The sequence below is a fragment of the Mauremys reevesii genome, linkage group 2, assembly GCF_016161935.1.
Source record: "Mauremys reevesii isolate NIE-2019 linkage group 2, ASM1616193v1, whole genome shotgun sequence".
In the NCBI taxonomy this organism is placed as follows: domain Eukaryota; kingdom Metazoa; phylum Chordata; order Testudines; family Geoemydidae; genus Mauremys; species Mauremys reevesii.
This window is the reverse complement of record NC_052624.1, coordinates 168,084,216-168,107,657: the sequence shown is the minus strand read 5'-3', so window position 1 is coordinate 168,107,657 and position 23,442 is coordinate 168,084,216. Positions and strand designations below refer to the sequence as shown.

Genomic DNA, 23,442 nt, shown 5'->3' with positions numbered 1-23,442 from the left:
TTATCTTAGCCTGCGAGTGCTGTCTCCTCTCTTCCCACTTTTGCATTTACTGTTTTTTATTTGTAATTATCTCAGTTAGATACCATTGGCCCAGAGAACCATGTTTTCTTTCATACTTATAAAGTTCTATGTACACATCAAGCACTCTAAATAAATATTAACCAGCAATAGTTGTTGGCATTGCTATCATAAAGATAGCAATTAAATAATCAATAATTAGGATACTATTTGAAGACAGAAAAATTGCTTGTTGTAAAATTATCCATTTGACATTCTCAAACTTTAGAAAATCACCTAATAATTTTGTTTAAATTCCTATGAGGTGGGGGGAGGGGAGCTATGAATTAACTGAACAGTTCTTGAAATACTCATTGTGATATTAATTAATGCAATTATACTGTCAGGAAAGATAAAATATGACACTAATTTAGCACTAGTAGGTTGACATTTCAAAATTGGTTTATGATTTGAAACTTGTTATGAGTCATTTCCTCTAATATGGAAAATACCATATTAGCTTCTATTTCATTAGTACAGCTCAGGGAAGTGACTGCTCCCAACCAAAACAGAATTCATCAGGAACTGGTTTTGTAAATAAACAGCATTAATCACTCATGGTACATACAAATCAGATGCTGTGGAAGCCAGAGGCAATCCTTCCAAAAAAAATAAAGCTTTTTTTTTTGGTGGGGGAGGAAGGAAGGAGTTTCCTTAAATCAAAACTAATAGTGCACTAGCTGATAGACATGGGATTCTATGGCAAGAGTCTGGCAATCGTAATTTAAAATTAGTATAGATTCAAATAATTTAAAAATCAGCTGTGAAACCCTTATGTTCTCATGTGGATGCAAATCCCACTGAATTGAATGAGTTCTGCCTGAGTAAAAGTTTGAGGATTCAACCTCAGGTTCTCAAATAGTATTATACTGACTCAATACTTCATTTTCTACACCCTTCGATACTGACAATTTCTGCCCAAATTTACAGATAGACAAGGTGGATGAGGTAGTGTTATTTACTGGACTAGCTTCTGGTTGTATGTAAAGATCAGAGGGCTATAGATGGTGAGACCACTGAGGATGTTTTGTTTCTTGCATTTGCTCAGGAAGTAGATGTCATTGTTAAGTTTTGCTTCTTTTTTCTTCATGTTGCGGCATTTCCATGTTGGAGATAATGAACCTTACCATCTAATGTTGTATGCAGTAGTAGTGTAGCCATGTCAGACCAAGGAAACACAGAGATCAGGTGTGTGAGATAATATATTTTATTGGACCATAAAAGACATTACCTCATTCACCTTGTCTCTGCAATATGTTGGGAGTGACACAGCTATAACACTGCATAAAAATTCACACCTGACAGCATACTACAGAAGTACTGTCGCTAAACCACAATTACTGTCATATACAGAAAAGCTTGTTTCCTTATGGGCTACTGAGACTGGGAGTTCAAAGAGGCAGGGGTCTAGCTTGGTCTCCATAGCCCAGATCCGCAAAGATATTTAGGCACCTGATTTCAATGGGAGTTGGGAACCTAAATACCTGTATCAATGTGAGCCTCTCTTAGGATTGCCAGCCTTCCAGACCTGTCCTGGAGTCACCAATAATTAAATATTAATCTTTAATTGAAGATTATGTCATGTGATGAAACCTCCAGGAATACTCCAAGGAAAATTGGCAACCCGAGCCTCTCTCAGTTTAGCAGGAACTTGGGAGTGCAGATGGGTCAGTTTTATTTCTGATCCATGAGCCTACACAAAAGCCTGAAGTAAGCACTAAGCTTTCCTAGCACCCACCACTGTGCTTGGCACTGCATGTCCAAACAGAAAACCCTGGGGCCAGCTTGGAAGTGGTTTACAGTCCAATTTTAAAAATCGGATGAGTGGGGGGGGTCACAAAAGGTTCGAAAGAGTGGGACGCTCCCAGTGCCCCAGCCAGGGCTGTGCACGGCGCTGTGCGTGCAGCAGAAGTCACTCCAGGACCCAAGGGCCCACATCCAGGCTGCAGGCGACAAATAGGGAGGGGCGGACACTGGCAGGGCCATTCCTAGCCCTGAAGCGGGGGCCGTGAGGCGGCCGGCGCGCGCCCTGATTGACAGGCAGGCAGCCGGCCCCGGCTCGGCGCTCCCGCGGCGGACGGGCAGGGGCCCGTGGCACGGGGGGCGGGGCTGCTCCTGCGCACAACGTCCCCCCGGCCCTTCCCACCCCCCCGCCAGCCTCCGCCCAGGGAGAGGCTGCGTGACGTCACGCGCAGTCACGCGGGCGCTGGGCGGAAGCGGAAGCGGAGCGGGGTCCCGGCGGCGTTTTGGACACGGAAGTAGCGCGGGGTCCGGGCAGTGGGTTCCGTAGCGGGGAGCAGCTCCAGAGACCGGACACAGCGCGGCAGCGGCGTCCCCCACCATGGCCGCGACATCCAACCTGCAGGTGGAGCCGGGCGGAGCCGGGGCCCCGCCCAGAGCGTCCTGCTGGGGGAGGGGGGGAAGCGAGGGGGTGCCGGGGCGGAGGGGATGTCTGGGGTGGGGGACGAGGAAGCGAGGGGCGGCGCATGGAGTGGGGAGGCGGGGGGGAGGGCGGGCTGAGGGGAGCGGCCGTGGGGGGGTGTCCGGCCCCTGGGTGCTGGAGCTTCCATAGTGCGTCCCTCAAGTGCCTGAGGCTCCCGGCACCCGGCAGGACGGCTTCTGTCCTGTATCTTGAGTCCGATAAAAACGGTGGGGGACGATCTTCATCCAGCCAACATCTGTTAAAGCAGGGGGTTCTCAAACTGGGGGTTGGGACCCCTCAGGGGGTCGCAAGGTTATTACATGGGGGGGGGGTCGTGAGCTGTCACCCTCCACCCCAAACCCCGCTTTGCCTCCAGCATTTATAATGGTGTTAAATATATAAAAAGTATAAGGGTGGGGGGAGTGTCACACTCAGAGGCTTGCTGTGTGAAAGGGGTCACCAGTACAAAAGTCTGAGAACCCCTGTGTTAAAGCATCTCTTGTCCTGTCTACATTAAGACTTTAAAATACCTTGGTTTATTTGTTTTAAAAATGCACCCTCCATCAGAGTTTAAACAAATTGTCAAAAGCAGATATAATATGTCTGCTCTGGTTGGGGGGTTTATCTCCTCTGTCCATTTTCCATTAGTGTCCTGGTTCAGTGGCTATGTACACTGATGTTCACTGTCATCTCATACCATACTCCCAGGGTAGCACATAGATTTATTTACCTCCTCACTTTTCAATTAAGTCTTACATTGTTTCTGATAACTTGTAGAAGCATATATCCCACATGCTACCATATATTTGAGGTTGGAGTAGGAGAGGTCTGTAATTGTTAATATTTCCTCTGCGCTGTTGGCTGCAGTCACTTTTTTATTTTATTTTATTTATTTTTGCACTATGCTTCCTTTCTCCTTGTCTTCTCACAAAAGTAGTACTGGTATTGTTAAAGTGGTAACAAACACTCTTATAACTACTCTCATGCTAGGTCAGTTATAAAGGTGCTTTTGATTTAAAAAAAAAATCACACCTGTAACTGAAATAGTTACACTGTGACAAAACTGGCTGCAGATCAGGCCCTAGGTTCTCTCCCACCTTCCTCTCCCCCCCCCCCCCCGCATACTTTTTTTTTCTGATTCAATATTATTTGTATTATCATAGCATTTAGGAGAATATTTTGTAGACGCCTTCCTTGCCACAATGAAATTGATGTTCCGTAATCGCTAGCATTCTAACTTGATGTTTCTGTATTATTTTCTTGTGTTTATAAAAGGGGAGGCATAGGCCTCTTGTCAGAGTTTCAGGCTAATTTAAGTGCGTTTCAGAAGTGGCCAATGAAGTGTGTAGATTTTTGTTTGTAGGAGCAGGACAGGAATTTAACACAACCTCCTCTCTTGCTGGGAATCTGCTTCAACAGATGGTCTTTTCACATACCCCTCAGAATGGAAGATTTTGCTCATGGTTTTAATGAAATAAGGATTCAAAATTTTTCTCACACCTGTTGGCTCACCATTTAAAGGATCTCCCTTTTGAAACAAGCTCCTAATCTACCTAAAACCAAAAGGTTTGACTCCAGTGCCATTGAGTCAAAACCAAGCCAAACAATAAGGATACTGTGCTACTTCTCTTCTGATCCCTACTGGTGCTGCTGCTGTGTATCCGCTTTGTTTTGTCTGATATGTTAGAGAGAGCCCAAATCCTGACATGGATGTATTCACAAGAGACCAAGGACAAGTGCATACTGTATTTGAAACTGCTAGAAACAGCCTTGTTGCTGAGTTTCCATGATCGGTGTGATTGCATTGTTAGTACAGTTAGCAGAGGAAATAACTGTGTATGAGAGGACTGAATATAGTAACATTTATATAGGTGTATAGTTACTCTAAGTAAATTGTTAGCAGTTAAGTGGCCACATTTTTCTATTGGTGTGAGCCAAATAAAATCTAATTCTAAATAATTAGTTAGAAATGTAAAATCATCCAATAATCTGTTCCCCTTCTCCATGCACAAATATAACTGTAGCTGTTAGGAAATCTGGAAAGGACAAAAAAAATGCCCTTTTGTACAACTTTCTAATGTTTGAAGGCCACTTCCTCCTTGTTAGGAATTCAGTCCTTGTTTGCCCTTTTTTCCTGGAAGAAACTCTTGAGATACTAAGGATATGAAACTGGATTAATTGAGGCGTAATTACTGTCATTCAGACTGTTTACAACTTTTTGAGGTTTTGTACTGAAAGAGCTTCCAGTCTACAACTGAGTCCTCCAAGATAGACTTCCAGCAAATTCTTTTGTTTCTGAAGTAAAAACACAAATAGGGAAGAAAAGTAAAAAGTGCCTGAAAAGTTTTTCATACATAAAGAATGACACAAAACCGTACTTCTTTCCCACTTCTCTTAACCTTTTTATAAGAGGTGAGAACCACATTCAGAATCTTTGAAATACAGAATTGTTGCTACTTAAGAGTTATGTTTACTTGAACTCTAAACTTGTGGTTATAAATCTTTGGCACTGCTACATTACATCTTTTTTCCCCAGAACTAATCTCAAATCATAATGCAGGTTTTATCTGTTATTTGTATTGAAGTGGCTCACGTGGCTCAATCATGTTGGAGCCTCACTAAAAGATTTTTAGTAATGGTTGATTTTGATAGCTTAAAAATTTTTCAGGATACACTATGAAGATAAAATAAATTTGAGAATGATGTGGATTCTCCATACATCTTTTCAATTATCATAAGAGATCTCATAAAAATTTGGAAGCGCTGGATTAACACTCCAGTAATAACTATAGCTTAGTATAGAGGAACAGTTTCTGGTTTATGTACTACAGATATAAATTGAAGGTACGCTGTTGACTTACTCTATATGAGTACAACACTCAGCACAAAGAGGTTCTGACCTAGTTACCCTCTAGGTCAGACTGCAATATAAATACTAATAAAAATACTTCTAAATTGACTAGATTTCAAGTTGTAGGCAGTGTTGTTGTAGCCATATTGGTTTCAAGTTAGCTGTAGAAGTACTGTAGACAGATACTGATTGTTGCCCAGTGCAAAAATATTTTTTACTGCTAATATCTGTTCAGATGAAGACATGAATTTGCGGTTTGTTGCTGTATCTACAATTCTCTATTAGATTATTTTTTCAGCTCATTTAAAAGTAAGGTGCTTTTTTTATTTTCACAACTTTTGTATTTTAATATGTTGGAAAGAATTAGGAGGTCTTGTACTAGGGCACCCTAATAGAATAGATTTTAAACTCATTCTGTATTCTGCTAAACTACATTAAAAGAAAATAAGATCCTGATCCTGAAAAGACTTATGCACTTTCTTAGCTTTGCTACTGTGATAAGCACATAAGTCTTTGCAGGAAAAGGGCCTAAAAGTTGCACCAGTAAGCTCTTACAGCCAAATTCTTCAAACGCTTAAATGTGAGTTAATTTTTATTCAAGCAGATAGTGACATTGATATTAATGGGATGACTTGTATGAATAAAGTTTACTCATGCCTGTTTGTAGAATCCAGCCCTCCTTAACTTTGACATTTCTTTGGTAAGGTTGTATGTGCAACCTTGATTCTGCTCCTTATGAACATACTATCATATGCACACAGTATTTCTCAAATTATATTTTATCATTTTAAGTATGTATGTATGGCATCTTATATAAATGACTCATGGAGTGCATTTCTGTGAAAGATCTACGAGGAAGTGAGATGGGTGGAGTCCTCCATCATTGACTGCACACCTGGCAAGAGGCATTTTACTTAGCTGTAGACAATACTGTGAATATGTAATAAACTGTCTTGCAACACATGCACAAGGGAAGCAGAGTTATGGTAGCGCATGCAACTTCAGCTTTGGCATTTCATTACTTAAGAGCTTACCTGTGTAACTATAACATTAATTTTAAATAGACTTTTTAATTGATTTTTGCTCTTTAAGCAGGAAAAGATCTAGATGCCACCAGAATGCCCCCTAACTCATGCACCTTAAAAAGTTCATAGGAGAGTCCTTCTCCTAGATCCTCAGGAGTTGCACTCTTTCCTTCTTAGTGTGTCACTGTTGCATATAGTGCAAACTCTGCAAAGTGTACATGAAATTGATGAATGGCTTGGTACACCCTTAATAGATTAAGAGAATAGCTTTGTCACAATCTCAACACGTGCCAGTTTACTGTTGTTTCTGATGTTGCTTTTAAATGTTTAACTGCAAAACCCTGAATTGTGTTCATGTGAAGTATCACTTTGCCGAACACTGAAAAGTTCTTATCAGTAAGAACTATTCTTGTCAGATTTCTTGTTTCTACCCCAGCTATGTCAGCATTAGAGCATTTTAAAAGGTTGCATTCATTCTTAATAAAAGGAAATGTTTTTCATGTTTTGAGACAAGTGAATTGTTTTAGCTCAAACTAAACAAACAGGAATGTACTCCAATCAGATCTTAATATTAAGTTCTTAGGTCAAACTTCCTCAAGCAACAGGCAGTTGAAAACTGATTTAGAGTAGAAATGCTTCAGTGCCTTTAACTCTGTGTCACTACTGTTCCACCTAGAATATATTGTTTAAATAAATTGACATAACATTTTATTTCGTTTGGCAGTTTCATTTTGTGTGTGGGCGGTTGTTTTTTTAATCACATTTGTAATATATCCAGACTTGGGAACTTGGGTCACTTTGGCTCTGTGTCCACACTGATCTCAGCCAGCTCTCTCACAAAGCTTTATGTCAAGGGTCGGCAACCTTTCAGAAGTGGTGTGCCGAGTCTTCATTTATTCACTCTAATTTAAGGTTTCGCATGCCAGTAATACATTTTAATGTTTTTAGAAGGTCTCTTTCTATAAGTCTATAATATATAACTAAACTATTGTTGTATATAAAGTAAATAAGGTTTTTAAAATGCTTAAGAAGCTTCATTTAAAATTAAATTAAAATGCAGAGCCCCCCGGACTGGGGGCCAGGACCCAGGCAGTGTGAGTGCCATTGAAAATCAGCTCGGCGGCATGCGTGCCATAGGTTGCCTACCCCTGCTTTATGTCCATGATATTTCCCAAGTCCACTCTGAAGTCAGTCCTTCTCCCTGAGAGACCCAACAGCAGTTGCTCCAACTTAAGGCCCTGGTTCTACAGTGAGCAAGAAGTGCATGAAGGAGTCCTATATGGAGCTTATTACATGAGCATGGCCTAAGTTATTACAATTTGTATTTTAAATGCAAACATTTGTTTGGCATACAGAAGAAAACAGCACAGAATAAAAAAATAAATCAGCTAAAACTCATTTAGACTTACCATTACAGAAAGCATAATTCTACTTAGTCACATGATATAGTTAAGCAAAATAAAAATCTTGGTAAGACCTGTATCACCCAGCTGTTGTCAGGATCCTTGAGTTTTTTCTCCTTAGTATGTTTTCTTTCATTTGGTAATGGAAGAGTACACTCAATTCAATGCACAATAGTTTTATTCAATCTGCAGAAGAACTGTTTTTTGGTATTACATATAAATTTAACATTTCTACTAATAATTGTACCTCTGGTATTGTTTTGGGTTAATTACTCCTTCTGGGGTTTACAAGAAGACTGGTTGCATATTACCAGTGAAGATGAGCATGGGTTCCTTTGCATATGCATTCAGTGAGTTTTATTTCAATACTTCTAGAAATAGGTCTCATTACCACAAAATGAAAAGAGATCCCATTTCCTGGCAGATTAGTTACATAATATTCACAATTTAATAATATTTTAGCAATTTTTAATTATCCTATGTTCAGGGCTGTACAAGGACAGTCGCAAATGAATTTATAATCAATTACCTTCAACTTGTTTGCATAGTTTTGTAAAGGTGAGGCATCAGCTTTCAGTGCAGCAGCTTAAATTATCACTCTGATGTTGTAGTACTCTTGCATAATAGTTGTCATTTTAATCACGTCACTTTTTTTTTTTTTTTTTTGCTTTACAGAAAGCAATAGATCTTGCTAGCAAGGCAGCACAGGAAGACAAAGCAGGAAACTATGAGGAGGCACTCCGCTTGTACCAACATGCTGTGCAGTATTTTCTCCATGTTGTTAAATGTAAGACTTGGTATATTAGCTAGCTATTTGCTGCAGTTTTTTAAAAGCTAAATTATATAAAGTTACAGCAGTCTACCTGATAGAACCAAAATGCAAAATATTTACCATGTTAAGCATCAATAAGTATTTTGTCTAAAGATAGTAAATCTCTCAAACAGTCAAATGAGAATTGCCAGCTATACTTTTATTTAAGGACACACATTTTCTCTTCCTCTTCAACCATGCACATGCTTTCCAATTGCTCCAGTCTTGTTAATAGTCCACTTCGTTGCTATTTAGAAAGGAATCCTGCTACAAATGCAAGATTTCTTCAGAAAGTTCCCAGGTGGCTGCAGTGGAGGGTGGACCGGTGGAGGGTGGGAAGGGTTAAGTATTTCCTTTTTTATGTAGGGAAAGTCAGGTGGTATCTGGAAAGCCAGTCTTTGTGTAGTGACCCCACAGAAGTTACTCTCTTTTCTTGCTGGTGAAACAATTTCTCTATCAGATTCAAGCTGCTTATGCTTATCTTAAAGGTTCTGCACAAATGAACATATGTAGTTTAGGCCGATACTTATGCTCTCATTTTTCTTCTGCTAATACCTTGTCTACAGTTCCCTTTACATCCTTCCTTCACTGTTGTCTTCATGCTTCCTTCTCTGTTGCCTCTTATGCCTGAATTCTTGCTCTTGCCTTTGATGTGCAAGGAAATGCCTTTCTTAAGTTAAATTCCACCTTAGAATGTGTTATTTCTGCCAAGCCTACCAATGCAAACTCACTCCACGTTAGATGTACTGTCACATTTTCAGTAATTCCCTTTGATCATTCAGGGCAGTTTGTGTGCGGGTTTTGTCTGTCTTTTGTGTCTATAAATTATGCTCTGTGGGGCGAAAGAATGTGTCTTCTGCAATGCTGGGCACAGTTTTGGGACTTAATACATAGAGTAAAGTGTGCATGCCTCTTGTTATGTAGCCTGAAATGCTTTTTAATAGATTAGAGACCAGGAGGACAATAATAACTATTAATGTGCTATCTAAGGTTGACACGGTAGGTGAGGTACAGTAACTCCTCACTTAGTCGTCCTAGTTAATATTGTTTCATTGTTACGTTGCTGATCAATTAGGGAACATGCTCATTTAAAGTTGTGTAATGCTCCCTTCTGACGTCGTTTGGCAGCCGCCTGCTTTGTCTACTGCTTGCAGGAAGAGCAGCCCATTGCAGCTAGCTGTTGGGGGCTTGGAACGAGGGTGGACCGGCAGCCCCCTATCAGCTCCCCTAAGTTCCCTGTGTAGCAGCTGCCTGCAGTTTAGTGGTGTCTCTCCCCCCATTGCTATGTGCTGCTCCTGCCCTCTGCCTTGGAGCTGCTCCCCGAGACTCCTGCTTGTTGTGCAGAGAGGAGGGAAAGAAGAGGGGGGCTGATGTCAGGGTGTCCCCCTCCTCCCTGCTTCTGCACCCCACTTACCCCATCTTCCATAGAGCAGGGGGGACAGACCAGGACTCAGGACAGAGGGAGCTTGCATCAGCTGCCTGTCAGCAAGCTGATCTAATTAACAAGGCAGTGTACTTAAGGGAAATGCACATATCTCCCTCCATTTCTGCTGCCTTGTGTAGAGAGAAAGTCAACCCTTGAGGGCTCAGCCAATTGCTAGTTCATCATTTAGCAGTAAGGGAAATATCCCGCCCTCTGACTCCTCCACCTCAACCAAGCTTCACAATCATCATCACTCTGTACCAGTATTAAGTTGTTTAAAACTTATACTGTGTGTGTGTGTGTGTGTGTGTGTGTGTATACACACACACACTTTTTATATATATATATAGATATAGATATAGATATAGATATAGATATATATATATAGATATAGATATAGATATAGATATAGATATAAAAAAAATAAAATATAGTCTTTTGTCTGAAAAAAAATTCCCTGGAACCTAACCCCCTCATTTACATAATTCTTATGGGGAAATTGGATTTGCTTAGCATTGTTTCGCTTAAAGTCGCATTTTTCAGGAACATAACTATAATGTTAAGTGAGGAGTTACTGTAATATCTTTTACTGGACCAGCTTCTGTTGGTGAGAGAGACAAGCTTTCGAGCTTACACAGAGCAAAGGTTGGTCAGATTTTATGCCTATCTCCCTTTCAATGTGAATGACAACTTTTTTTAAGAAACTGGAAGATTGCAGAGGGGGTTGAGAACATACATTGTAAATAAACAAAAACCACTGCTCAACACTAGCGATCTCTTAAACTACTGCCCAGTAACATCCGTTTTTTAAGCAAGCTAATCAAGAAGCTATCCATCTACCAGTGTCCTTGATCCTTCTCAATCAGTCAGGCTTTAGATCACGTAATGATGCAGAGATGTACTCCTGGCTTGCTTACAAGAAGCTTTGAGATGAACAGAACTACACTGAAATGGCTTGGATCCTTTCACACCAAATCCATAATCTTGTCATAGTCAACTGATTCTGTACTTCTAAAGCCCCCACCTGTGGAATCCTACAAGGCTCAGTCACTTTCCACTATATTATTCAACATCTGCCTGAAGCTTTTGGGAGATCTGGTAGGTTAACATTAGACAATGCACAGTACAACATCTCATGTACTTTTGCTGTTAAGAGTACCATCAACTTCAATACCTGGGTGAAATCAGTGCCTGAAATGAAAGCATCTTGCTACAGTTGAACCCAGGTAAAACTGAGGTGATTTTGGTAGGAAGAAGGAAGGGCTTTGAAGAACTGTCTGCCTCCTAACACTTCTCCATTATCAGATGCATTTTCCCTCAGTTCTGTCTGTAACCCTGTCCTTTAATCTCAGTGCTGTTGGATAATTGTATACTTATGGGATCCAAAACACCCACAACTGGCCCTAAAGTTGCACCCCATTCTATCAGTACAAACCTGGTCATAGTGACCGCCACACTTGTGCTCTGCAGGCTTGATTATTGCAGCTCATAACTAGGAGTGAAGCCACACGCTTTGAAAAAGCTCCACCTGATACAAACCACAGTAGCCCATCTGCTTAGCAACACAAATCACAATGAACGTATCACCATGGAGCTCTGCTCTTTGCATTGGCTTCCCATTCAATAGAGAGTCCAGTTCAAAGTGTATCTTAAGCAAAAACCTGTTAGCTTAATCAAGTTTTCTCTCCTACAGGCAAAAGAAAGAGCTCTCTTGAAATAGTTGGCTGTTGCTCAGATAATATGGTGGATATTGGCAATATAAGCATTTAAATGCCTCTTGAAGCATTCACTAAGCACATAATGGATTCTTGCAGGTCGGAGGTTTTCAATTGACTTTTTCTTCATTGAGACTGGAGAAACTACTACACACTACTTTCTTACGTAATCTATTAAATTTAGTATTAAAATTGGGACAGAATTATTACCCTTTTCTGTTTGATTTATGTGTTTTTTTGGCTTCCAGTAATCCATAACCATTTTTTCAATTTTTTTAGATGAAGCACAGGGTGATAAAGCAAAACAAAGTATCAGAACAAAGTGTACAGAATATCTGGACAGAGCGGAAAAACTGAAGGAGTATCTGAAAAAGAAAGAGAAAGCTCCAGCAAAGCCAGTGAAAGAGTCTGGTCCATCCGATGAAAAAGGGTATGTTTTTTGGAGACGGTAAAGCAAAATGCAATATTTTTCATGTTCCAAACTCAGCTGAAACGAAAGTTAAATATTTGAAAGAACGTTTTAAGTAAGTTTAATGCGTGTGAAATGTATCAGATGAGCAATACTGAAGTACAATAACTAACCAAACAATATGGACAGTGTGCATACTAATACTACAAGCTTTCCTATGTTTCTTTACCAATAGGCCTTAGCCCTACCATGGAAGATCCACGTGCAGTAACTCTCATGCTAGTAAATTAACTCATGTCTAGCAGGTCATTAGCCTTCCTGCTGGATGACAACTGTGGTGGCCTATGACATGGACACCTACCTACTTAAAATCTAGATCTTCAGACCACCAGTGACTAGATTTAAACCACTGATAACTTAGGCCAGTTTTGAATATGTGCTCAAGAGGTCAAAGCTCTATATCACGTTCCCAATCCATTGCACCATCTAGTCATAGTTCTGTTCACCCAATTCTTGTTGTTGGTAACAGTAATTGTTGGACATCTAGATAATTACATTTATACCTAATATTTTATTTCTTCGTTGAAATGTAAAACTGTAGTAAAATTTAAGTGATTCGCAAGGAAAACTCTCCTCGTTTATGGCTCGTAATCGATCTAAGAGAGGGTTTAAAGTTGTACTTGACTCAGATTGGTAACTAAATTCAGTTTGCACATTGCAGTATATCATGTGAAAATCAGTTACTGTCACTTCTCCCGTATCAGAATCCAAGGATCCTTTTTTTCTGCAGAAGTTGATGGCCTCACGGGACCCTAATGCAGCAGACAGTGTAGTGCTCTGCTTCAGATGCCTAATGTTTTCAATACTTGCAGGAAAAAAAAAAGTCTCCTGAACTCTGATGGTGGTAATCTTATTATCAGTGTTATTTTTTTAAGTCTTCTAAATGGACTGATACCATGTTCAGTTATTAAACTGTTTGCAAGATAGACAAGGTTGGTGAGGTAATATCTTTTATTGGACCAACTTCTGTTGACGAGAGAGACAAGCCTTCGAACCACACAGAGCTCTTCTTCAGGTTTGGGCATCACAGCTAAATGCAAGGCGGAACAGATTGTTTAGCATGAGTAATTAGCACATGTTCTAAGGGACCATATTAGGTAGAGTAGCCCATTAACATCTCACAGTCATAGGACAAAAAGAGGGATTAGTGGGTTACAGATTGGATTTATGGCTAATTACAACAGTGTTTCTGTTCTGTCCATGATTTTTGGTGTCTAGCAGTGTTATGAATTTAAGCTCCCAGGCTCATCTTTTGAAAATGTGCAGGTTTCCTTTGAGAATGAGGACTGATAGGTTAGACCTAGTGATTGCTTTGTTCACTACAACTATACTGCATACAGTTGATTTGCCAAACTTTCTAGTTTGGTTTTTTTTTTTTTCAGTGAATGTAGCTTGTCCCTGGAACTCTGAATACACACATGCCAGAACCTCTTTCTTGCTATAGAACTGGTCAGCTGAGCAACAGTTGATTTGGGATTTTTTTGTTTTATAAAAGCTCAGAGCTGCACCATGTTCCACATGCTTATTATGATGGCTGTAAGATTGTGCATATGGCATGCCCTCTATGCTGCATTTTTGCAAACCATGGGTTTCCCTTAGGTCTTCTCTTAATTCTTCTGCCAGAGCAGCGTAAAGAGGAACATAGCACTAGCTGGATCTGACCAGTAACTCCAGTTGCTTTTCCAGACATAATAGAGGATTGCTTAGATCTGCCTGCACTGAAAAAAGGACAATTGGACCTGTAATAAATCTAATTAAAAACAGTAAAAGTGGAATTTAGGCCATAAATATTTTCTAAAAATCATGGAAACATTAAAAATGCCATAGGAAAACTTATTAAAATGTACTTCATTACAATTGTCAAAATATTTTAAAGAAGAAATCACATTTTATATGAAGCTTAGGATGACACTACTTGGCTTTATATTTTTATCATGTGATTTTTAAAAATAAAATGACCTCATTCAACAGGGCTGTTGGGCCCTCAAAGAATCTACAGAATTCTGTTATAAAACGTAAAAAACATATTTCCCTGAATATCTCTACTAAAATTATGATGGTAGATTATAGTTTTCATTTACAAAATTGTTTGTCTTGTTGTGTAAGACAGGTGGCTTTCTTTGTAGTTGAGCATCTTATTACTTGTGTCTGAATTAGGACTGACAGTGATGGGGAAGGAGAGTCTGATGATCCTGAAAAAAAGAAACTGCAAAATCAACTTCAAGGTAGTTCTGAAACTTTTCTTTAAAGAAATCATTGTATCAAGTGGCTTGTTAACCAACAGATCAAAATTGCCTAATTTTATTTTTTTTTGTCTATAAAAGAGCTGTGGATTGACTTGCCACAGAGCATTTAAATGCTATAGAAATTCCTCTGTACATTGACTATAAACTAATCTTTTGAATAGCCTGGATTTTATTAAATTGTGTATCATAATTCCTCTCTATGTCTATCCCCATTCTAACATGCGACTGAATTACTGCATGCACCCGAAGAGAACACTGATCCAAAGGGGAAAAGCTCCTTGAGGCCAAATGAATATTTATAGTTTTATCATTAGTACCTAGAGACTCAGATCATGGTAGTCATCGCACAAGCACTTAGTGATCAGAAAGACCAAGGATCAGTAAATAAAGAATAGCTGAAAGACTTAATCTATTTAGATTATAAACTTGTTGGGGCAGGGACTGTCTCATACTAACAGTTTTCCCCCAGCCACTTAATCCATGCTCCACACCATAAGGGGAGATGTTTTGATTTTTGTTTGGCCAGAATATATTCTCTACTTTTCTTCTCTTTCCTGTTCAAGTTTCCCTTGCGTCTCAAACTTTTATGTAAAGGACAGTGTTTTACCTATGTATTTCTTGGTGTTTGTTCAGCTAATAGTCCTGTTGTTGACATTCTTCTCTCCCTTTCTCTTGGCATGCTCTGCCCATCTGGGAGAGGAGGGGATAGTGATTTGGGGTTTCTCCTCTTATCTCAGCACATCATTCTTGGTTGGCTGAGATGAGTCTTCTGTGTTTTGAAATCAAGCTTCAGGTCAGTAATTCAGTGTAGCAGAAAACAGTAGCTTTGTACACAGTGGAAAAAAGATTTGGCTTTTCTGTGTAGCTAATTTAGAGCATTCCAGCTGAATTTTGTATTATTGAAGAAATTCATTGGCAGAGAAAAATTAATGTTAAAGAACCAGTGACCTTGACACTGATCTTTCCTAATCCACATATTTTGTCATGTTCTGATCATCACTTTCACTTTAGCATTCAGATTTCCTGTAATCAACGTGTTATCGGTTCCTGCAGCTGACTGTAACATTCTTCAGAGTATTTATCGTTGTGTAGTATAGCTGTTGGTCAGATTTAATAATGTAGTCTGCCCCAAAGGATCTTTGTGTATTGACTATAGGTTTTCCATTCATACATACTACTAAATCTCTGTCTGTGTTTATATAACCACTGGTAGTCTGTTGTGATTCAAGGCACTTTATAATAATCTGAAGTAGAACATTCAGTATGCTGTTTGATATTTCTTTGGCCCAGGATGGTGTGGCGCACAACCAGGGCGTTTTGAATATGGAAAAAAAAATACATGTGGGTAATGAGTGTTTCAGAGTTTCAAATTATATTTTTCCATACTGACATGAGTAGTGATTCTCTTTGAAGGGTTTAATCCATTTTGGTCATTCAAGACTGTAATCCACTGTATGGTACTATTATTGTGACCAAATCAGATAGATTTGTTTCTAAATGACTTAGTGAATCTTGTAAAACTATGATCCATGACTACTTATTTAATCTTTCCATGTACCCCAGGCCTATTTTACATTTGAGCAGTGCAACTCTTTTAAATGTGCTGAGTAGGTTTAATATCATTTAATCCATTGCGGTGCTAGACCCCTCTGATCCCTTCCCTTCCCCCCCCCACTCCCCCCCCCAACACTTTAAGCACTCAGTTCACAATGGAATAGTCTAGCACAGACTTCATTTTAATTCCTGGCAGTTGGCCTCCTGGTCCATTTGCACAGTATTTGTTGTTTCTTCTCCTGTATAGTCCTTACGCTGTGGAAGAATTTATACTCTGAAGCAGGTGAAAGCGAAGAGATTCTGAGGGTCCCAAACATGTAAGAAGGACCCATAGAGTTTCATGGCAAGTCAGTTCTGTGAAATTCCTGAGCTTGGTTAGAAAAACTAAAAGCTCTTCTGAGCAGTCTTTTGTTCTGTGGGAACTCTAGATTTGTCTGCTCTTAAGTTGTGATCTGGAGGTGGAAGTACTGCCACCAGGGAGTCTTGCAAGAGCTTCCAGATTGTGCCCTTGTGGAGCACATAGACATGAAGAGCTTGAACTGCCCCTCTTTCCTATGGAAATGCTTGAACTCTGAGAGTCTGTATAGTGTTTTGGGAGACCATTTTTTTTTCCTTTTTTGAAATAGCTTTATTTGCTTGCATCTCTTTTTCTTATAGTAGGATATCCTATTTTCCTGCAAATGGGAAGCTCTGATTCCTAGCTTTATTTCATGTAGGGTTTTCAGCAGCAGTGGACAATTGCTTACCTTGGAAGTTTTCTGCAGCTGTCTTTTTACTGTTCTCTTGTGGCTGTTTGTCCTTGACTGTTTTTGGACAATCTACTTCACAGAGAGTCTGGATATTCTTCCAGATCAAACTGATCTCCAAAAGTGTCTGCTACAGCAACTGCTCTGAATAGCTTTGTCTTTCATTGATGAGAATTTCATATGTTTGATACTTCCAAATCTCTAACATCTTTTGTGGAAAAGGTGTATCCCTCTGCCATCTGTCACAAGGTGGAATCCTCTATATCCTTTTTGTTCCATAAAGCTACCCTTTCTGCTGCAGTATTTATTTTTCCTGTTGAACCTGCAGATTGGAAAACTGAAGTGTCTGTTTGAGACTCTTTACAACAGCTATCAGGTCCTTCATACTTCATTTACTCAGTCGTCTTGGTAAAAACTCTTTTTAGAAGGATCTCAGGAACCTTTTGAAATATATTCCCCAGGAGTTCTCCTTAGGCAAAATATTTTGCCTATCTTGTGACCCTGCTCTGGATAAGTTGAGCCTCTTTGCCAGAAATGTCAGTTATTAATGAGAAAAAATAGGAAAACTAATATAACTTCCAAATCCAGTGTTGTTAGATTACTCTTCAATGGTGCACAATTATTTGTAGCTGCCCTACATAAAGATGTTTATGAATCTAAGAAGAATTTCTTTTGTGTTTTTTGTTTGTTTTTGGGCTTAACAAACGTCAGATCCTCTCACCTAAAAGATTTTATATATAGTTTCAAGAACTACTTTACCCAATTTACAACTAACTATCATGCTCTTTTAATACCCTTTTACATACAGATCCAATCCCATTTATAATCTCATTATGGAACAGAGGTTTTATTTATATTTTAAAATTTTGAGAGAAAATGACTGCAGGATGCTTGAGATTGCTGCCTGGGGTTTATTAGTATTTTATACCCTTGCCCACTGCAGATGGAGTTTCAGTTCCAGCCCACGTGAATGTAATTGTTTCAAGAAACTGGATATCTCAAACAGACACTTCTGTATTGACTCCCACAAAATAAGAGGTGATTTTGTTGGAGTCAACACAGAAGTCTTGTGTTTTGAGGATTCTTTTCAATCGTTTTGTTGCTCCAAAAATCTGTGGACTTGAGACCTATTTCAGATTTATGGTTTTCACCAAACTAACAAAAGAACCCAGTTAGTTCACACCATTGGCTAGGCCATGTCTCTAAACTCTTATCTCGACTCTTGGGTATCCTTCAAATTGCTAATCTTCATGTTCACTGACCAGTGTTGCCACAGGTATTGCCTGTTAGCTTTGCTCTCTTATCTGTGTTAGTAGGTGTTTACCAGGATCCAAGATGTAATAGCAATATGACTTAGTAAATCTGGGCATTGTCATCAATATACAGACTGGCTGGTAGCAGTGAAGCTCTGTCTTTAGGTCACCTAAGTGGAAAGCCCCACTTAGAGGCCTTTGGGACTCTCTGTTTCCTGCTCAGTCCATTTCATCCTTCGAGAGAGGCCAGGCCCCAATATGCTCTTACATACATAGACCTCAAAGTGCTTTACAAAGAAGGCTTTATATCTTACAGATGAGAACGCTGAGGCCCAGAGAGGTGAAGTGACTTGCCCACAGTCACCCAGTAGGCACAGCCAGGAATAAAGCCCATGTCTGAGTCGTCCCAGTCAAGTGATCTGTCCTCTGGGCCACACTGCTTTACATAAGGGCTAGCCATTTTATTTTAAATAGAAGCTTAAATTCTGCAGAAAGTACTGGAGATGATTTAGAGGACTATAGCAGACAATCCCCATTTACACACAACCAAATGATGTTAAAGAGCGGTGTTCTGCTAGGAAACTCGTACTTGCTGGCCAAATCATGGTCTAACTCTAGTTAGCCACAACAGAACTTGAACCCTGCTTAAATATCGTGGTTAAACATTGTTGAAATCTGTACATGCTGCAGTCTGTTCATGGAAGCCATGCTGGAATTGATGAGCAGCAGTTCATATGTGAACAGGGTCCAAGATTTTAATTCTTTGACAACAGAGGCTCTTTGGAAAGGAATATGCCTTCCTAGTTTATCTGGTCTCTTATTTTATAGGTGCCATTGTTATGGAGCGACCAAATATAAAGTGGAGTGATGTTGCTGGTCTTGAAGGAGCCAAAGAAGCACTTAAAGAGGCAGTGATATTGCCCATTAAATTTCCTCATCTATTTACAGGTGAAATAAATTTAATATACTTTCTTGGTCCTAATGGTTGCAGTTTGGGGGAGAGGCGTGGCTGGCGAGGTGGGAGAAGTATTTTACACTGTCATCGTGGTGACCTATGTCTAGGTGTCCTCTAAGAGCTTCTATTCCATAGTCTGGTGGGATGTGTATGCTGAGATGGTGGGAGCAGTTGGGGAATTGTATTGGGAGAAAGGAGAGGTTGGTTCAAGAACAATGGTAACTCTAAATACAGCGATGTTATAAGCTGTATTTCTCTTACACATTTGCTAACTTTGGAAAACTGATGATTGGTATAGTTTATTAATAAAGCGACAAATTATATATATGAATCTAAACGATGTAAATACAACAGATACCAACTTCTTTCAACTGCAAAAGTGAATAAATATATAAACAATTTCACAAGCTTGGATGAGGATTCATTTTTCTACTAAGTTCTATACCAACTGATCCTTGTATCAAAATTCTTCAGGCAAGTCCTTTTCTTTTTTTTTTAAATATAACTCTCTTAGGAAAGAGAACACCTTGGAGAGGAATTCTTCTGTTTGGGCCACCAGGAACAGGAAAATCTTACTTGGCAAAAGCTGTGGCAACAGAAGCCAACAACTCTACATTCTTCTCAATATCCTCCTCTGACCTTGTCTCAAAATGGTTAGGAGAGAGTGAAAAGTAAGTAGCTCCGTTGATTTTTTTTATTTTTTAATATACCAAATGATTTTATTTGGTTCTGAAACACTGCAATCCACTGTCTTCTGAGGTTCAGGAATGTAATCACTACTATTTTCTTTTTTCAAATATTTGCACAACTTCATGATGCTTTCAAAAGTAAGTAAAATTTGAGGTACTTTGTATACTAGAGCTGGCCCAAAACTCAGAATTTCAGTGTTTTGAAATTTCCCATGAATGGGAAATTAAAAAAAAAATTTTGCTTTGGAAATGTCAAAATGTAGTGTTTTTGTAATGAAATATTTTCCCAGAGATCACTGGCAGCTCCTGAGTGAACACACATTCTTGTCCAGTTCGCTCTGGAGCTGCTGGGGATTAAGGGATCGGCAGCTCCTGGGCAGCCTGCCATGTGGGCTGCCTGACTTCACAGCCTGGGGAGCCAGATGCCCTGAGAGTCTTCTAGGCTCTTGGCCCAGCGGCTGGGAACCTGGTAGCCCTGAGAGCACTGGCTTGAGCCATGGCTCTCAGAGCTTCCATGCTACAGGGCTGAGCCCTAATTAGATCCAGGGCTCCCTAGGCTGGGGGGCAGTCCACAGGATGGGGCTGCAGACTTGAACCCAGGGTCCCCCAGCAGTCTGCCAGTCAGGTTCCTGCCAGTCATTTGATGAAAGTTTTGTAAAAACCCAAACTTTTCCTGAAACATCTCAGGTTCACAAACCAGCATTTTTCTTGGAAAATTTCTGGCAGTCTGTATTATATATGTCTCATTAAAATAAACCAAAAAAGGACAGGAAACTTGGTTTTATCCCCACATCAACCTTGATTCTCTCTTCTACAGTTGTGCATGAAAAGAGGGTCTTCACTATATGTGGTCCTTGGTGTGGATCCTTTATTATAAGGATCATTTTTCTCCTTCCTGTCTTGTAACAAAACTTGGGCGATTTATTAAAAGTGACCTTCAAAGGAGAAAAATGGTAAATATTGGCCAACTATTTCTGCTTCTTTAAGGTGTACAAACAAAGCCTGAAGGGCTTACAGGGGAAAAGCTCTTTAAATAATTTTTTTTTTTAAAAAAAAGGACCAAGAAATGTAGATATTCCCCATCTTGTTTTTCCAGGAAGAATTCATAGATGCTGGAAGAACTTGCAAGATTATCACACCAGAAATGCCAAGGAAGTTAAATCTGAGAGGAAAAGTGACTTTCATTTACTGTTAAAAATGCACACATTTTAGACACTTAACTGATATGAATTATAGGAATATTTAGAGTCAGGGTTACTGGTGGTGATGGAAAAGCAGGAAAGATATAAAAACCCCAGGTTGACTTTTATTTTGCAATTAGAAAACAACATTTTTTCCACTTGAAAACAGAACAGATTTGAGAGACAGACCTGGTATCTGACACCATTTTTTAGTCACTTTTCAGAGCTTTACCTGAGACTTCTCTGTTTTAAATTATTGGTATCAACTTTTATATTAATCATTTTTTTCCTGAACAAATAAATATGAACATATGTAAGATCTCGGGCATATCAACCCTTCTGGCTACTTCCTTCACCTAAAGAGAACTAATGTGCTACCAGATACAGTATTTACAGAAGTCATTATTCAGTATTACTCTTTCAAAGTCTCATGAGCTGGTTAGATTACATTTAATATGTAACAGAACAATAAGTCTGTTTCTTCATGTGTTCTGCCCAGCTTGTAAAGGACCAAAAGCAAACATGAACAGATCTTTCACTAGCTAGAATGTGACTGAAGCACTATACTTTATAGTCCTCATTTCCCTCCAGCATTGCCAGATGACTTGGATTAGAGTGAAGCACCATTTACAGAGCTAAAGAACTTTGCCTCTTGAGGATCCTCAACTGCTTACTTAAAATCATGATTATGAACCTTGATTCCTTATCCTGTGGTAAGCTTGATATGATGCAGTACAATAATATTGACTTGCTGTCTTCTCATCGAAGATAACTTAATTTTTTTTTCTAGATTAGTGAAAAACTTATTTCAACTTGCCAGAGAAAACAAACCTTCCATTATCTTCATTGATGAAATAGATTCTCTGTGTGGATCAAGAAGTGAGAATGAAAGTGAGGCTGCTAGACGAATTAAAACAGAATTCCTAGTTCAGATGCAAGGTAAGATTAATGGCTTTAAGGAACAGTTAATTAAAGCAATTAATATCAGTTTTGGCTTGTTTGATACAAAGGCCTGGTCTACACTACGAGTTTAAACCGAATTTAGCAGCGTTATACCGATTTAACCCTGCACCCGTCCACACAATGAGGCCCTTTATATCGATATAGAGGGCTCTTTAAACCAGTTTCTGTACTCCTCCCCGACGAGAGGAGTAGCGCTGAAATCGGTATTGCTATGTCGGATTAGGGTTAGTGTGGCCGCAAATCGACGGTATTGGCCTCTGGGAGCTATCCCACAGTGCACCATTGTGACCGCTCTGGAAAGCCATCTGAACTCGGATGCACTGGCCAGGTAGACAGGAAAAGCCCCGGGAACTTTTGAATTTCATTTCCTGTTTGCCCAGCGTGGAGCTTTGATCAGCACGGGTGGCGATGCAGTCCCAAATCCAAAAAGAGCTCCAGCATGGACCGTACGGGAGATACTGGATCTGATGGCTGTATGGGGAGACAAATCTGTTCTATCAGAGCTCTGTTACAGAAGACGAAATGACAAAGCATTTGAAAAAATCTCTAGGCTATGCTAGACAGAGGCCACAGCAGGGACTCAGCACAGTGCTGCGTGAGAAGCGTAACGGAAAGCCAAAGAATCAAATGGACGCTCATGGAGGGAGGGAGGGGGGACTGAGGACTCCAGCTATCCCACAGTCCCCTCAGTCTCCGAAAAGCATTTACATTCTTGGCTGGGCTTCAAGTGCCTGAAGAGTCAAAACATTTTCCCGGGTGTTTCAGGGTGTATGTCGTCAATTTACACCCTTTGCCCCCTTCTCCCCCCCCCCCCCCCGAAAGAAAAGGGAAAAAAATAGTTTCTCGCCTATTTTTTAATGTCACCCTATGTCTACTGCATGCTGCTGGTAGACTGGGTGCTGGAGCGCTAAACAACAGCATCCTCTCCCCTCCCCTCCCCGGTGGCAGACAGTACAGTACAGAAGGACTGGTATCCGTTCTCGTCATCAGCCCGTGAGTGCTCCTGGCTGGGCTCGGTGAGGTTGGCTGGGGGTGCCTGGGTAAAAATAGGAATGACTCCTGGTCATTCCCAGCAGATGGTACAGAACGGCTGGTAACCGTCCTCATCATAGCAACTGGGGGCTGGGCTCCATCAGCCCCCCCCTCCCCCCCCCGTCATGTCTAAAGAAAAGATTCTGTACTGCCTGGACTATCATAGCAGCTGGAGGCTTCCTCCCCCTCATTTTATCTCTCTAAAAGGTGTGTTTCTTATTCCTGCATTCTTTATTACTTCATCACACAAATGGGGGGACACTGCCATGGTAGCCCAGGAGGGTTGGTGGAGGAGGGAAGCAACGGGTGGGGTTGTTGCAGGGGCACCCCCTAGAATGGCATGCAGCTCATCATTTCTGCAGGATCTCTTGGGCTCTGACTCGGAGTGGCTGTGCTCTCTGGTTCTCTAGTACACTTGCCCCATATTCTAGGCTGGACTGACTCTATTTTTAGACAAAACATTGGAAATGACTCCCTGGGTCATTCCCTTCCTTTTTTGCCTATGCGCCCCTGGCCGACCTCAGTGAGGCCAGCCAGGAGCACCCATGATAGCAGCAGACGGTACAGAACGACTAATAACCGTCATCTCATCGCCAATTTACAATGGCATGGCAGAGGGTGCAATATGACTGGTAACCATCTCTGCT

At 40.3% G+C, this 23,442-nt stretch overlaps 1 protein-coding gene across 1 annotated transcript in view; it reads left to right on the top strand.

Annotated features, from left to right (window-relative positions):
- Window positions 1-2,223: 2,223 nt before the first annotated feature.
- The window catches only part of VPS4B (vacuolar protein sorting 4 homolog B), a 44,393-nt gene continuing 23,174 nt past the window's right edge, over window positions 2,224-23,442 (top strand). The window contains exons 1-7 of the mRNA XM_039526895.1: window positions 2,224-2,422; window positions 8,434-8,545; window positions 11,987-12,137; window positions 14,334-14,401; window positions 18,804-18,923; window positions 19,445-19,601; window positions 21,591-21,739. Coding sequence (XP_039382829.1) covers window positions 2,399-2,422; window positions 8,434-8,545; window positions 11,987-12,137; window positions 14,334-14,401; window positions 18,804-18,923; window positions 19,445-19,601; window positions 21,591-21,739 — 781 coding nt within the window. The 5' untranslated portion in view covers window positions 2,224-2,398. The remainder of the gene's footprint in view (window positions 2,423-8,433; window positions 8,546-11,986; window positions 12,138-14,333; window positions 14,402-18,803; window positions 18,924-19,444; window positions 19,602-21,590; window positions 21,740-23,442) is intronic.